The sequence below is a fragment of the Camelus ferus genome, chromosome 3, assembly GCF_009834535.1.
Source record: "Camelus ferus isolate YT-003-E chromosome 3, BCGSAC_Cfer_1.0, whole genome shotgun sequence".
NCBI classification, from domain to species: Eukaryota; Metazoa; Chordata; class Mammalia; order Artiodactyla; family Camelidae; genus Camelus; species Camelus ferus.
In genome coordinates, this window is record NC_045698.1 from 76,577,630 (window position 1) to 76,593,681 (window position 16,052).

A 16,052-nucleotide genomic window follows, 5' to 3' on the forward strand; every position below is an offset into this window, starting at 1 on the left:
TTAGCCACTGGATAGGTGCCAAAGGTTTGTTTTTAAGAATTAGTCTTTTTAAACAGGTACCTCTCAGAACCTAGGAGGGTATACATTTCTGTCACATATTTGTTCCCTGTTAACTTGTGTAAAATGAATTCCAAATAACTACAATTGTGAAGTATGACCAAATAATTGCTAACATTTTGTTGGCCAGTTTATCATATATCAAGGATTGTCTAATATGTTCCACATATTATAATCTTATTTAATTCTCAGACACCTCTATGAAATACATATTGCTTTCTCCATTTTAAAGATGAGACAGCTGAGGCTTGGGTTAAGTAATTTGCTTGAAGGTCACATAGCTGGTCATGGTGGCTCTTTATTTGACTTCAAGAAATCTAACTACAGAACCCCAGCTCTTAACCACTATTCTGTGCAAACAAGTAAGTCTACAAAATGAAGCTGAAAGAGGGAAAATGTCTTTTTCTAAAAATGGAAAAATGGATTATTTATTCATAGACTGTGGGTAGATCTAAATAAGGTAATACATGCAAGATTCTTAGAACAGTACCTGGTCCTTAGTGGCTTTGAATAGATGTTAGTTGTCATGATTGTTTTGAGTATCTGTAAGGTGAATTTCAGGAGTTCCATGTTGGTTTGCTTTATTCTCACAGGAGGCTTGGCCCATGGGAAGGTGGCATGGTGCCTTTGGTAAATAAGCACAGTAATTGCAAGCTTTGGAACCAAACCTGGGTGGCACTTTGAAAATGGGATTAAAATCCTAGCATGTAGCTGCCAAGAACCCAGCAGGGCAAGGATCTCAGGGCTTGGCAGATTTTCTGTTCCAGCATGCTCTCTGAAAGCAGGGTTTTCCCAGTAATGTATTTTATAAACATGTCAAATTGCCACTTGTTTCCTGTGCTTTTCTGATAAGAGAAACAGTTGGAATCTGTGTTCGACCACCTTTAAACATTAAATATTTAGTTTAAAAAAAAGAATATATCTTACCTCTTACTTCAGAGCAAGCACCCTGTAGGATTATGGTGGCAGATATTGTGGCCTCCTTTGGTTCTGTGTGCGCAGAGACCTCTAGGCCCAGGGAGTGCTTTGGTCTTGGGTATTTAAAGCAATGCCATACAGTTACTTTCCCTGTGGGCCTGGAGAGCAGCTGCTCAGTGGTTGTTATGGACTGAATATTTGTTTCCCCCGATAATTCATATGTTGAAGCCCTGTCCCCTCATGTGATAGTAGTTGGAGATGGGCCTTCAGGAGGTGAGCAGAGTTAGATGAGGTCATGATGATGGGGCCCTCATGATGGAATTCGTGCCCTTATAAAAGAGATACCAGATAGCCTAGAGAGCCTGGGGGACAGTATAGATGTAATGGTGTCATGCTAAGGATAAGAAAACACAGCCATCTGCCCATGGTCAACAGGCTCCTTTGAGCTTAGCAAGGGAGTGAAGAGAGACTGGCATGACAGTGAGCCTAGAGACATCAGGTACCATCATGCTTCAAAGGGCGAAAGGAAGACCTGCATTTTGAAGTTCTTCAGTGAGTTCTTCCCAATTAAATGACTAATTTTGCCTCAGGAATATTGGGTTTTATCCAGAAATATCTAATTTGAAGACAGATTAAAAGAGGGTAATGGGAATAGTCTACTGCATTTTTTGAAAATGTACTTCCCTTTTTCTGGTCCATTAAAGTGGATGCTAATATGATTGCCTGGGCTCCTTAGCAGAGGATCTGAGTTCTCAGCATCACTTGAGCAAAAATTGTTACGGTGATAGTGTGAGGGCCTTTTGATCTTGCTGATTAACATGGAGCTTGGCTAACCTGATTATATGACTCTGCCAGAAACTGGGTTTGGGACTGTTAATACAGCATAATAAATTCAAATGAAGCTTCCTTGGGCTGTCTTATCCCAGAAATATGTTTCATTATTTGAAAATGAATCTCTTGAGTTGCATAAAGAAAAAGTCTAAGTGTAAAATTTATTTTGATTTTTAAAATTAATCTCCATGTTGCTTTTCCCATTTAGGAAGTAAAACCCTGGCCTACTACCACTGTAAATAATCCAGGAATCCATTCAGTAAATGTATGTTAAATGCCTGAAATGTCACAGGCTCTGTGCAAGGTACGGGTGATACTGCGGTGAAACATGAAAGGCCAGGGCCCTACCGTACGCTTAGATGTCTGATGTATGAGCTGTAAGGCCATCAGTGATTCAGCCTGTTTTCAGCTCCGAGCTCAGCCAGTCTTCCTGGCACACATTGCCAGGGCCGGGACAGAAAGCGTGAGGCAGCTGGTTAGACAGAGAGCATTCAGAGGAGCGGGAGGAGGCAGAGCAGGCATTTTGGAGTCCATGTTGAAGGAAAGCAAAACCTCCCTTGCAGTCCAACGGATAGCTTTTACTATTAAAATAAACTTCGGGCAATTGCAAACATAGTAACAAAATTGTCTGCTTTGACACAAAGACATGTCGCCCAGCCATACAGCACTGGACGAAAAGAGCGTTAGGTCAGACTGACTGAAGAAGATCAGCAGAACATGAGCAGCAGAGGAAAACCATCTGGCGTGGCTGCAGAAAAAGACAGTTTTTCTAATGACATTGATGAAATTCACCAGTACCCCGTACAGGGAGGTGGAAAATTCATGTCAGAACCCACTTACATAATTTGTAGTTTGCTCTACGTAATTATATGCAAGTAAATTGTAGAGTAATCTGTTTATGTTCCCTTTTCATAGTAAAAATTGTAATTTTAATGAATCCCTTTTTATATATTTAAAAGTCATGTATTAAAGACCCAGCAGAATGAAAGCTCCACAGACAGGGAGTGCAGTTCTCTGTGTGCACTGCTATGTCCCCAGTACCCAGCACAGTGCCTGTGTGTAGACCTTTGTCTTGTTTGCTGGCTGCCCAGGCCTTCTGAATACTCTTCCTACATTTAGGAAGGATCTCACCTTACAAATCCTACCTCCTCAAAGTGGAAGCCAGAAAACAAACTTCCCAGCCTCCCTTGCAGCTAAGACAGGCATGTAAGCCAGGATCCACTAACCAGCTGCATATGCGAGGGGCTCAGAAGTGAGCAACACAAAGAAGCAAGCTTTATTCAAAATCTCATTTTTCTAGCAAAGGTGGCAAGTGAAGCATCGGGCTCTTCCCTCCAGTAAGCATTCCCTGGACATCTCCCATCCCTCTCGGGGCAGTCGGGTGAGATACGCCTTCTCTAGGTCTACTTTTCATTGTACTTCCCCATGCTAATATAATGATTAGCATCTTTTATTAGGTTCTAATCTGCTGTGATAGTTAAAGTAATGCTAGCTGCCCTCACAAACCAAAAATACATAGTGAATCAAACACAAAAGTTTCTCTTTCCTAATCATACAAAGTGAAGATGGTGCCTCGGCTCAGCAGGCAGCCCCCCTGCAGGAGGTAACTCAGGGAGCCAGGCACCTTCCAACTTGTGGCTTCGCCATCTGTACCACGGGGTTCCCAAGGGTACCACGCCCATCTGAACCAGCCAGAGGCACAGGGCATGGAGAATCAAAACCCAGGACTTTTATGAGCCAGGCTCTGAAGCTGTGCTCTTCACTTCTGTTCACATTCTGTTGCTCTGAGCTCAGCCGCGTGACTACACTTAACTGGCTTCCTGTAGCTTCTTCCAGGTAAAAGTACATCGACACTAGAAAACTATGGTAAAGTGCCATATCTAATTTTCTGTCTTTTCACTTCCTTCCTTCCTCCTTAGCTGGTAAAAGGGACTACAGTAAGGAGGCTGATCATACAGTAACACTGTGTAAATCACAGACAGCTGTAGTGCTGGTCCAGATTCCCTTTTCTTGGCTCTTCAGTGCTTTTTGCTAAACATTGCTGTTTGGAGGTGGGGCACATATCCATTGGATCGTTATTTCTGAATACTTTGCCTAAAACTGCTTTTATCTGCAGGCTCCCCATGTGTCAGTTTGAAGGAGAAAGTGCTCAGCATGCAGCCTGGGCGCCACATGTGTTCTGAGGCACTGGCACATGGCAGAGTTAGGAGGTTCCAAGTCATTGCCTGTTGGCCACCCACAGGCTAGTGAAGGGAACATCTCTTTTTTCTTCCCTGCCTCTCCTGGACCTAGGTGCCTTATCAGCAGCCAGAGAGAGCTGGGAATACGACTCGGGTGCCAGGGACCTCCAGAGCCCGGACTTACAGGGTCAGTCAGCTCTACAGAAGCTTCTGGACTGTGGCGGGAGCTCTCTGCACCAGCACGCTGCTGCTCTCCACAAGCTGCTCACACAGTCCCCACATTCTGGCAACTCTGTAGGAGGAAGCTATCTAGAGCTGGCCAACACGGTGAGTACTTTCTGGTTCACAGAAAACATCTTTAGGCCTGTGTGTATTCCAATATAAATATTTAAATTTTGAGCTCCAGGGGACATGGCAGGTATTGTCTTCTTTTATTGAACTCAACATTGTACCATTTCCAGCATTGCCAGTAATGTTAAGTGCTCCAAACACTTGTGATTGGTGACTTCACTCTCACTAGTAAGAGCTGAGTCATCAAAGTGTTTTAAGTCTGTACCTTGTACAGATTTAATTACTAGAGTAGCTGTAACTAACGGCTTCACTGCTTTTCTGGTACCAGATGTTACAAATTAGTAGGATATAATCCTTTGTGTTCCCTAATTTGGACTTCACTCATTTGAAAAACAAAGAAGAAAATATTTTATTGAAAGTTGGATCATTGTTTCTGCTTGTACTTTAAAAACATATTCCGTTGAAACCATGAATAACTTAGAGTTTCTTTATGCTTAGTTGAAACTTCCCTTTTACCTCAGGGTGAATCACTACCATATGACCTTGGACTGAAAAGCTCCTGTCTTCCCTTCTAAGTTGGAGCTGGGGACCAAGGGTGAGGGGCTGATGGCCTGGGTCATTTTGGGTGACATGCCCATAGTTTATAAATTAAGATTGCTATCCAACCACTGTGTGAAAGGTCTGTAAACCTACCTTGCTTTTTGAAACTGGAATTTGAAACTAAAGGTGGAATAAGCATCTTGACAACTTCATTTATGTATATCTACAGTCTGCTTTGAGGTAGACCAGTGGTTTTCAGGCTTTTTGTGTCTGAGGCACATTTGCTAATTCTGACACTTCTGGTGACATGTTTGAAGGAACTAACAATCCTAAATATGCCAGCAATAATTAAAATACAGTCATCCAACAAAGCCCAATGAAAAGACATTCTACAGAATACTTGGCCAGTACTCCTTGAAATTGTCAAGGACTTCGAAAACCAGGAAAGTGTAAGAAAGAGTAACTGTCACAGCTAGGAGGATCCTAAGATATATAACAACTAAATGTGATGTGGTACCCTGGATGGAACATTAGGTAAAAACTAGGAAACATGGATAAATTATGGATTTTGCTTAATAATAATGTTACCAGTATTGATTCATTAATTGTGGCACTGTACCATAATAATGGAAGATGTTCGTAATAGGAGAAACTGGGTATAAGGTATGCGAGAACTCTCTGTCCCATCTTTGCAACTTTTCTGTAAATCTAGGACTATCATAAAATAAAAAATTTATTAAACATACACACACAATCACTACTAGGGTGTGACTACATCTCATAAAGTCTATAAAAGCACCCATAGTTATTGCACTGTTTGTCACTTGGCCACTCTTCAAGGTTGTTGTTGCTCAGTTTGAGTAGAACAGTTAACTGTCCTCCTCTCGCCCTTCTGCGCACTCAGGAGACTAGGCACTCGGCAGCCGCAGCAAATATGCCATCTTTCTCTGGCACAGGCCTGGACTTAGGCTATGCTGTTACACATAATTTATAACAAGTTGAATTTTTCTTTGTACGTTATCAGCTCAGCATTTTTCAAGACAGACAGAGCCATAGCAGCATGAGTTAGAGCAAAAATCAGGGTTACACGTTGATCATGATTTAGTGGCACTGGCTCTGAAGGGTTCAGGGCTTGTGGCCCACCAGTTTTCTGTAGCAAACCTGCTGGTGAAACCTGCAAGAGTTAGCTATTACCTATCTCTGTGTGTGACTCCTCCATTCTTAGCCTCTGCAGTAACTGCTTCGATTTTGTTCTGTTTCCTCTTCTTTCCTGGTCAGAGGAAAAGCTTCTCTGTGTATTATTGGTGAAGCTTTGGAACTGATGGAACTCTGCCTGTGACAGCCTCTGCAGAGGCCACTTTGAGAAACACTCCCTTAAACACTCACACAGGAGGGTTCACTTTATTGAAAGTCACAACCTATACATGTACAGTTTTTACACTTTTCTGTATGTATGTTGTCAACAAAAATAATCAATAAACAATCTATAGTAGAAATAGAAAAGAGTTTTATCTGAGCCAAACTGAGATGATACCCCAGAAGACAGCCTCTCTGGTAACTCTAAGGAACTGCTCCAGAGAAGCAGGGTTTTCAGCACACTTTTATATCTTGTCAGAACAAAGAACATTAAACAAGTCAGGGATGCACTCCTTAAAGTTTTCAAAAAACAGATCAGCACATACACTGTGAGTCAATATAGCTTTGGCACCTGGGAAGGGAGTCTTGTCATCGATTGGTGTCCCAGGAAGGGAGGTATTTAATCTTTATTTTTTAACATGGACATTCTTGACTTCTGGTCAACACAGTCTTTTCCTTAATAACTAAAGCAGATGTACAATGTATGTTTGATAGGCCACAAACAGGGTATTTTAGTTAGCATAAAATTCAAGTTAACTCATGTATAAGCCAGAATGACTTCTCCATTCCTCAATATGTGAAAATTTCTCTTATCAATGTTATATATCTATAAAAGCTTATAATAAACACATAATTAATGATGGTGGCCGTTCATTGGGATACACAGAGTAAGTTTTTTAAAAAGCTATAACTTCACAAATTAACAAATAAAGTACACACTCACTTAAGATGATCCTTGATGAGAACCAGACCATGCATGCCAATGCAGGCACTTAAAGTCTATGGCAGTGATTCCATCCTTTATTTTCTCACTGAATTGAAAATACGCAGTTTTAAAATACTATTTAAACTCACGGAACCTTGATTATGTCCTTGGACCCTCTGGTAGAGCGCCTTTTGAAACCCGGTTCTTCATCTTTTTCTGTATCTTCACCATTTGTCATTTGACTTTGGAGTCTTGCTGTCAAATATATGAGGAATCGTAAATGACCATAGTTTTAACTGTTGTGTTTAGGGAGGTTTGTTTCATAGCAATAGTTGACTCAGGGTCTGCTTGCAAGGGCCCGTTGAGCCCAGTTGGAGAAATACCCCTTATAAGTGGCCAAAGAAAGCAAATAGTCTCTCTAAACTGCACATTTGGGCAATCCCTTCACTTACATAATCGCATTAAAAGTAATTTATGTTCCTTCTAAAACAAATCCTGAACTAATAAAATTAAATGCTGGGGCTTGGGAGTGTTTCTTAAAGCAGCTACTAAGAGCAAAAGACATTTTATCAGTGCCCAGTTAGGAGACAGAAAGCACACAGTAATTCACACAGGGAAATCTTAACATAAAAAATTGTTAACTGTTAGGAAGAGATTACCCACGAGGAGTAAAGGGAATCTAATGACTATAGGAAGAGCAATCAGGCCCTCTAGAGCTGAGTCAGAGTGCCCGAGGAAGGCACATACTTGGAAGAGGGCCCTTCCTTCACCCAAGGCTGAGATTCAGACCCCACTGAAAAGGAGCGCCTGGGCCCCCAGAAGGCCAGGAAATTCCCTGAGATGCCGCAGGTCAGGGTTGGCAGCAGGAAGCCAGCCTTCTGGAGTGTTGGCCCAACTGGCTGGGATGCCACCCAGTGGGTTATCACTAAGAAGGTGCCCACAAAGGAATTCACTGGGAAGCTGCCCACTAGAGTGGTAACAAAACCCACTGAGAAGTCCCCCAGATGGTGCCACTGAAACTTACTGGGGAGGAGCGCCACTAGATGTCCTGTGCTACTGGCCTCCACACACCAGAAGAGCAGGCAGGAAAGAGCACGACAGAACCAGAAGTCCCTCCTGCCTCCATTGTCCCTCCTGCCTCCAGTGTCCTGCCATCCTACCTACCAGATTTACCTTTTTAAGCATTCTTTCTCTTCTTCTACTACCAAATACCTGTCTTCTACTTCTACCGAACACAGTGGATGTTATGACTTTGAGGCTTAACTATTCAAAAAGCAAAGGCAATAAGATGATGTACATAGAAACTTGTAGCGATGAGAGTTTTATCTGAGAAGCAGAATGGCTAAACATGATATAGAGTAAAGGATTTACCGTAAGAGGTAGACCTCCACAAACGTGGGAGCTGGTGGAACAATCTGTGATAGGCTGTGAACTCCGCATCTATGTTGAGCCTGAAGTTACTATACAGCTCTGTCAGATCAGGAGATAAGAAGGATATCTGGATGTAGAGGACAGCAAGGACGAATGGGAATGCGTGACCACAAATTGGGACCCACGAGGACAAACTGGAGCTCACTTGTGTCTCTTAACCATGTCAGCCTCGGTGCTGTAGGTGACCCACAGGAGAGCTGGCACCCATTATCAGCAAACTACACACATCTTTAGCCCAGGACTCAAAGAAGCTGAAGGAGGAGACCCAGGGAGTTGGGGTTGCTACAGTTTTGATACCTCAAGTAGGTAAGCAGCAGATTGCAGCAACTTTCAGAGCATAGAAAGTATATCGTCTGAACTTCACATAGAATGTCTCTCCTGGCCATACAGAGCCATTTGGGGAGAGAACTCTGGGAAGCATAGTTCCAGCTTAGCTAAATGACTTAGTACCACGCTGTCTACATCCTATCCCTAAAGCTGTCAGCAAAGCAAAATGACACACTTTGGTTTAGTAAAGAAGAGACGCCTTAGGAAAAATGTACTGCCTGTTGCCTGATGGATTTTCTCCCCAAATATGTATATTTCAGGGAAGAATGCAAGGATAAATAATAATGTTATAGATTCTGAGTGGTGACATATTTTACTATTATAAAGCATAAAACACAACTGAAGTTTTATTTTCTAGCTACAGCACTGATAAATTCTTGAACAAAATATCAGTTGCTCCATAGATTCTTGCAGCCATGCTCCTTGGTTTTTTTAGAGTATACATGACCAGGTTTATTAAGTTTTATTGAGAAAAATATTAATTAATTGATGATGATTAAGCAAGTATGACTGATTATGCTATAAAAAAAAGTCATGCAGAAGATATCAGATATTTGAACCAATATAGAATGTTGACAAAAAAATTAAAGTCATTGTCTCCCCAAATCTTCCCTCATTTAAAAGGTCTTCACCAATTTTTCTCTGTATCCCTGAATTGCTTTTAATATAAGATACTTTCCACTTGCCCTTTTGTGGTATTAGGTGATGTGATGCTAATGATCCTAATATAATGCTATGATCATTATGGCCCTTGCCACACTTGGGGTTACCTTATTGAAACCTTTGGTCAAGAGGCTGTGTCCTGGCTTTGGGGTCAGAGCGTGGTTGATTGTTCTGCCAGCACCCTCTTCTGGATGTTGTTCAGAATCAAAGAACAAGGAATTCTTAGGCATGGGGCATGCTTATCAACTTTAAGATTTTCATAAAATTAGGATAGTACAAAGGAAATGTTGGATTTTTAGAGTAGCTATGGAAAGGTCTAGAATATAGACCTTCTCAGAATCTTGAATTGTCACTTCCAAGTGAGTGAAGGTGAATTTCAAAATAAATCATCAAGTAGCCTTGTTCGGCTTACTGTTTATGACAGAAAGGTAGCAGAATATACCACCCAAAATATGACTGTAGGAGTTTAGGACATGCCACCCTAAAATATGCAGTTTTGGTCTTTAGATTATTTTGATCAGCAGGCACTTGAAAAGCAGCAATTGCTGGAGGAAGCTTACTTTGAACTCCCCTTATCAGCCTAAAAACTGATCCTCCAAAAGGAACTCAGTTGTCACAGAGGCCCTTCCTGGGAGTTTCATCAACCAGGGATTGACTTCTATCACAGGAGAGGAGAATGAAAGTCAGCACCACACCCTGACAGGCTTTGTCACAAACTAGCACACCTCTCATCTATTCTTCTGTGGGCCCATTCATGTTTCCTAAAGATCCTTTACTCTCCCCTGAGAGTCCTGCACACTCCAACCCTTCCCCTGTTCAGATGCTATTTAATCTTGAATTCCAAGCCACCTTAGGGAGGTACTCTTTTTTCCCCTGAGTTCAAGATTTGCAAATACTAACTACTATATATAAAACAACAGGTTTCTTCTGTATAGCACAGGGAACTATATTCAGTATCTTGTAGTAACCTATAATGAAAAATATGAAAATGAGTATCTGTATATGTATGTATGACTGAAACATGCTTTACACCAGAAATTGACACATTATAACTGACTATACTTCAATAAATTTATGATAAATAATCTGGTACATAGAATTTATTTGGAAATACCAGATCATGCAAATGGATAATAATTTCTACCTGGAGACAAAAGGGCCCTTAAAAAATACCTAGGTCTAACTTCTTAGTTTAAAAATGGGGGAATGGAGGCCCAGATCAAACCATCCGCTTAATATTACACAGGAAGAAAGAGAACAGAGACTAGAGGGCAGTGTCCTGACAGCCCAGCACTGACACCACCATGCCTGTGCTCTGCACTGGGCGATGTCTCTTGTCATTGGTAGGAGAAGAAACAGCTGCTTGTGGGAGACCAGGGCCCCCCTCATCTCTCCTTGGGGTCTTTGTTATTGGACTTTGGGTCACTCTTCTGCCCTACTAGGTGGTACTGGGTTGCTGCTCTGATGTAATCTGATCTCTTTTATGAGCTAATGTTCAGCCAGAACACTCTAGTACAGACAACCATTTGTTCAAATATTGGCGTCCTAATTCTTCTGGGCCAGGCCCCCTCCTTTCCTGGCTACCTGATGCCCTCTCCCAGGAACCCTGGGCTCTCCCATGATCCAATCTCTTAAAGGGTGAATGCTGGCCCTGCAGGGATCCCTGCACCCCTGCCAGCTGGCATTTTGCAGGCATCTGTTCTGGATGCTGATGGCTGTGCCACACCATTTGTCAAATATTTTTAGTATCTCTTCTGTGCTTTTGGCAATCTGTTGGCCCAGAAAGACCCTGATAAGAGTGTGGGAACAGATAGTAAGGTGGCAGGAAGCCATCAAATCTCACTCTTTTAATCATTTACATTATTTTTAAGTGATTCTGTTAGATAGTTCAACAAGGGTTCATCTTTTATTCTGTTTTCTATGTCTTTGGGGTAAAGATCTCTGATTTACCAGGATAAAGGTATTTTGCAAATTTTAAAGTACACACTAGAGGGCAGTGGCCCCATATCTAGACACCTGACAGTTACCGCTGTTCTACATTTCTCTGCCCTTCCTGTGTTGGGGGAGGGGAGGGAAGTCTCTTTTACATTAGACAAATGCCATTTATGTATCAAGTGTTTTATGAAAATAGATCAGCTGCTTGGCAGCACCTTGGCTATCATTCCTTGTAGTTTCTTTTCCATCTTTCTTCAGTGATTTTTCTCAGTGGGGTTTTAGTAACAGATTTACATTAACATTTTAATGACCTTTTTCTTTTTTAAAGACAAGGCAAAGGAAAGATAGGAAACATACATTCCTAATTTAGAGTAGTGAAGTTTTCTATCTTTGTGAATAAAGTCATGAATTAAGAATGAGGAAGAAGAGAGGTACAGTGAGATATTCTTGTATTTCGCATGTGCAGAGGCAAAAACCATATACGTGATTCTGCAGATCTGCCCCCTTCCCCGTGCCCACTAAAGAGAATCATGTTTCAGCTCAGCTTTACCTCTTCTGCCCACTTCTAAGCAGGACAGAGTCCTGCTCCCTGGGAGAGGCAGAGCTGACTTGTAAAGAGCCACACTGGGATGAGGGGATGGAGAGATAGCAGAGCCGCTGGGCCCTGTGGGTACAGAGCTCTGGGGCAGTGAAGAGAGAAGTTCCAGTGCAGCTGGGGTATAGTGCAGTGCAGTAGAGTGTGTTGAAGTTCAAGAGGAAAGCAAAGGGACACTGAGAAGTACGTCAGTGGATTATTTATGAATCTGCCTTTGATAGACTCTGAAGAACCTAAATAAAGTATTTGATTTATTTTTAATTATTTTTGGTTGTTGGGCTGTTGCTTTGAAAAGGCTAACCTTCTGAAATCAGATTATGTCAGTCCCTGGATTTATAGGCATATCTCAGAGATATTGCAGTTCCAAAACCACTGTAATAAAGCAAATACTGAAATAAAGCAAGTCACATGAATGTTTTGGTTTCTCATTGTATATCAAAGTTATGTTTATACTTTACTGTGGTCTATTAAGTGTGCAATAGTATTGTGTCCCAAAAAAAGTACATACCTTAACTAAAAAACACTTTATTGCTAAAAAATGCTAACCATCGCCTGAGCCTTCAGCAAGTCAAAGTAGTAACATCAAAGATAACTGATCCCAGATCACCATAACAGATATAAGAATAATTTAAAAGTTTGAAATACTGCAAGAATTGCCAAAATGTGACGTATAGAAATGAAATGAGCAAATGCTGCTGGGAAAATGGTGCATATAGGCTTGTTGCCACAAACCTTCAATTTGTTAAAAAACACAGTATCTTTGAAGGGCAGTAAAGCAAAAGCCCAAGGAAACAAGGTGTGCCTGTATAAATGTTGTATGTTGAATGAACTGACAGGGGTTTGTTTTTGAATTTGTGAAATCTAAAGCAATTGTGTTTCTTTATTTTAAGTGTTTGTCCTCTATGTTTGCTCTTAAACAAAGGAGGGAGATTAGATACTCTTCTTTGGACTCACCCAACCAGGTCCTGGGTGAGCGGAAGGACACCTGGACCCTCATAGCAGCCTGTGCTCTGCAGTAGGATGCAACATGGAGCTCTCTCTGCATTTCTCTCGGTGTTGCTAATATTTGTTGAGCATTCACTGTATACTCTATATCGTGTTAAGTGCTTTGCATAGATATCTTGCTTAATTCTTACAAGAACCTTATGCCATGTGCATGGTTATGATCCCTGTTTACAGGTGAGGAACTTGAGGATTAGAGGGGTTGCCTAGGGTGAAACAGTGAGGATGCAGCAGGCTGAGATTTGAACCCAGGCTTTTCTGCTTCTGCAGCTTGAGCTTATAATTATCATTCATGTGCCCCCAGAGGATGGAGCAATGCTGCAGGCAGTTCCATTATGAAATCATCCCTTCTCTGGACCAACCCTATGGTGCAGTGCTGTCTCATGCACCCAAACTGGGTATGGGATCTTGATCTTGTTCCTTTGAGGTGGGAAGCCCCATAAAAAGACTGGCAGGACCCCTAGGCAGGGCCACTGCTCTCCCAGCACCGTCTGGTTCCCTGGCCCAGAGGTTTTATCTCACTTTTTGCCTCTAAAGCGTCTAACTTACACCTAGAATTCTATTGGTTCCCTGAGCTTACTTCTGATTGGTTATTTCCTTCAATCCTGATTGGTTATTACTCTCACTCCTGATTGGTTATTACTCTCACTTCTGATTGGCCCAATTCCATAACTTCTGATTGGTCCATTTGTAGTACTTCATTTGCATGAAGCGCACTCCTGATTGGTCTATTTCTACAAAGCTTGATCCTGGTCGGTCAACTTCTGTTATACTTTATTTGCATATGATGTTGCAAAGTGTAAAACTGGCAGCCTATAAAAGGTCTGTGTAAATCTACAGACGGGTTCCAGAGCTTGAAGTGTTAACGCCTTCGGGCCCGCTGGCGTAATAAACCTGAGTTCTACGAGTCTCTGAGTGCTGCTTGGTCTCTCGTCTGGATCCAGGGTGCTGTACAATGAGTTGTAACACTGAGCTGTAACACCAAGCTGTAACACATTTTTCTGCAACATTTCTGGAGGCCTCAGCGAGATTCCAACCACACCACCGGCCCCTTGAGCCACCTGGACGGCGGAGTAACCGCCTGGAGGTTGGGAGCTCCAAAAGCGAACGAGGAGGCATGCCACCCGACGATGTTCCGGGTCGTTCTTTGTGGAGGTGATTCAGTCCTCCGCGCAGCTGTGCCCCAACTGGACTCAGTGGAGGGACGGACCAACTCACCAAGCAACACGGCCGAATGAGGTAGGAGCCCCAGGAAGCGTCCATAGTTAGGTTAGGGTATTCAGGTTCTGTCCAAGTGGATAGAAGAGGAGACTGATCACCTCCTCCAGGCTCCCCGCCTGACGCAGGACAAAAACAATGCCCTGGCTGTTCTGAGGATAGCGTGAGTCCCCACACAGAGTCACTGTTTGGGTTTTCATTTCTCTGACTTTATATAAGACATTGTCATTGGAGAATAATTAAAACTTCTGGTGTATTTGTGTTGGGGCCTCATGACATGGTTATGTAGTTATTTATGCCTAGATGACAGGGGAGATTAGCATTAAATGCCGAGAGAAATGCACTTGCCACTTTGATGCAGTTAGAGGCATCTATCAAAGATGCATTTGGAACCCAGAGACCTCAATCTATTTGCCAAAAATGCTGTAGGCTTTCTTCAGCCAGACTTAAAGGTGGAGAGAAAAAGAAGCTAGTTGGGAACAGAGGTGGACCCCACGTCAACTTGTCGATAGATTCTTCAGAGTCAGAGGCGTCATCTCTTGCTCAGTCCTGTCTCCCTTGGTCTTTGAAGTAATAGTCCTTGTGTTAAAGATAAGGGCAAAACCTTCCTTTTAGAGACAGAAGCAGGTAGAAGGACTTATGTGTCTCTACTACTACTACTAAGTGGTCACATTTCTTAAGTGTTTATTAGGTGTTGGATGCTGATGGCAGGGCCTTGCCTGTACCATCTCTTCTATTCCTTAGATAGTCAGCCCCTTTTTTAAGCCTGACCTTCCCCTAGCTATTACTGATGGTGCCATTTGTTTCTCTCAGGGGAGGGGGAAGGCACTCCTTGTTTGTAACACTGGCCTTCACATAAGCTCAAGAAGTAAATGTTGCCACTGACTAAGGCACAAAAAGGATCAGCAGATCTGTGAATTATGGTGTCAATTACACTTCTATTGAGATGAATAATTTTAGTTATTAGGTTTTATTTCTTGTTTACAGATGTTAGTATGCTTCATATTAAAATAATAATAATTATTATTAGCAGTAGCAATAGCCATATTATAATAACCCAAATGTCAACTGCCCCTTTGTCCTTCAGTTTCAGTGTCTGTGCCATCTCTGATTTTGCCCCATTGCAACCCAGATTTGGAGCCCAGAGGAAAGAATCTATGAACACAAAAGAACTGGTGAACAATATTGATTTTAGTAAGGGGTGAGGACATGGAGGAGATCTGTATCACCTCCCTCTCCACCCCACACACACACACACACACACACACACACACACACACACACGCACGCACGTCTTGTTAAACAAGGAGCATAAGTCTGTATTAGATACCTCTGTTCTCTAGAGACCCTCCCAGTCCAAGATCTGAGGCTTTTCTCTCTCTGTACTACACCCTCCTCCCCAGCAGTACCCTTGCTCACTCTTCTCTGTGTCCTTCTCCTTAGGAGGGATGGAAAGTGCTCTCCTAATCCGTTGTAGTTCATAAACCATCTTTTGTTACTAAACATGTCCTTAGCATCTTATGCTTTCACCTCTCATGGTTTTGAAGTGTTCCTGTCAAAGAAGCTTTCCTTACAAGAAATTCTAGGAGGTTAAATTTTCATTTCATTATAGAAATAGGCCTTATTAAGACAGAATCCTGCAATGAGGGACAATTTACAGAATCTGAATTCTAAACAGTCTGATACAATCCACCCCAATTCAGGTATCTTCTGTTTAACAATACTTAAAGGGGTTCATTAGCATAGGAATTTATGAAGATGACAAGAAGAGTGTTGAGAATGACTGAGCCCATACTTTGTAGTAAGAACCATAGAAAATTCATTATAAACTCAATATAGCACTGAAACTACACGTAAATACGATATGGTGATTTCTATAACAATCATAACTTCCCCTTTACTATGAAACCAGCTAGAACCTTTAACCAGACAGTCCTGGTTCTGTCTGGGTTCTTCTGTGTGCCCATAGTACTCTTGTCCCTAGTTCTGATTAATGGTTAGA

General features: G+C 42.0%; 1 protein-coding gene across 1 annotated transcript in view; it reads left to right on the forward strand.

Moving 5' to 3' along the window:
* MCC (MCC regulator of WNT signaling pathway) overlaps positions 1-16,052 on the forward strand; it is a 371,860-nt gene that overhangs the window by 88,290 nt on the left and 267,518 nt on the right. Inside the window, exon 3 of the mRNA XM_006192560.2 lies at positions 4,099-4,313. Within this exon, the coding sequence (XP_006192622.2) occupies positions 4,099-4,313 (215 nt within the window). The remainder of the gene's footprint in view (positions 1-4,098; positions 4,314-16,052) is intronic.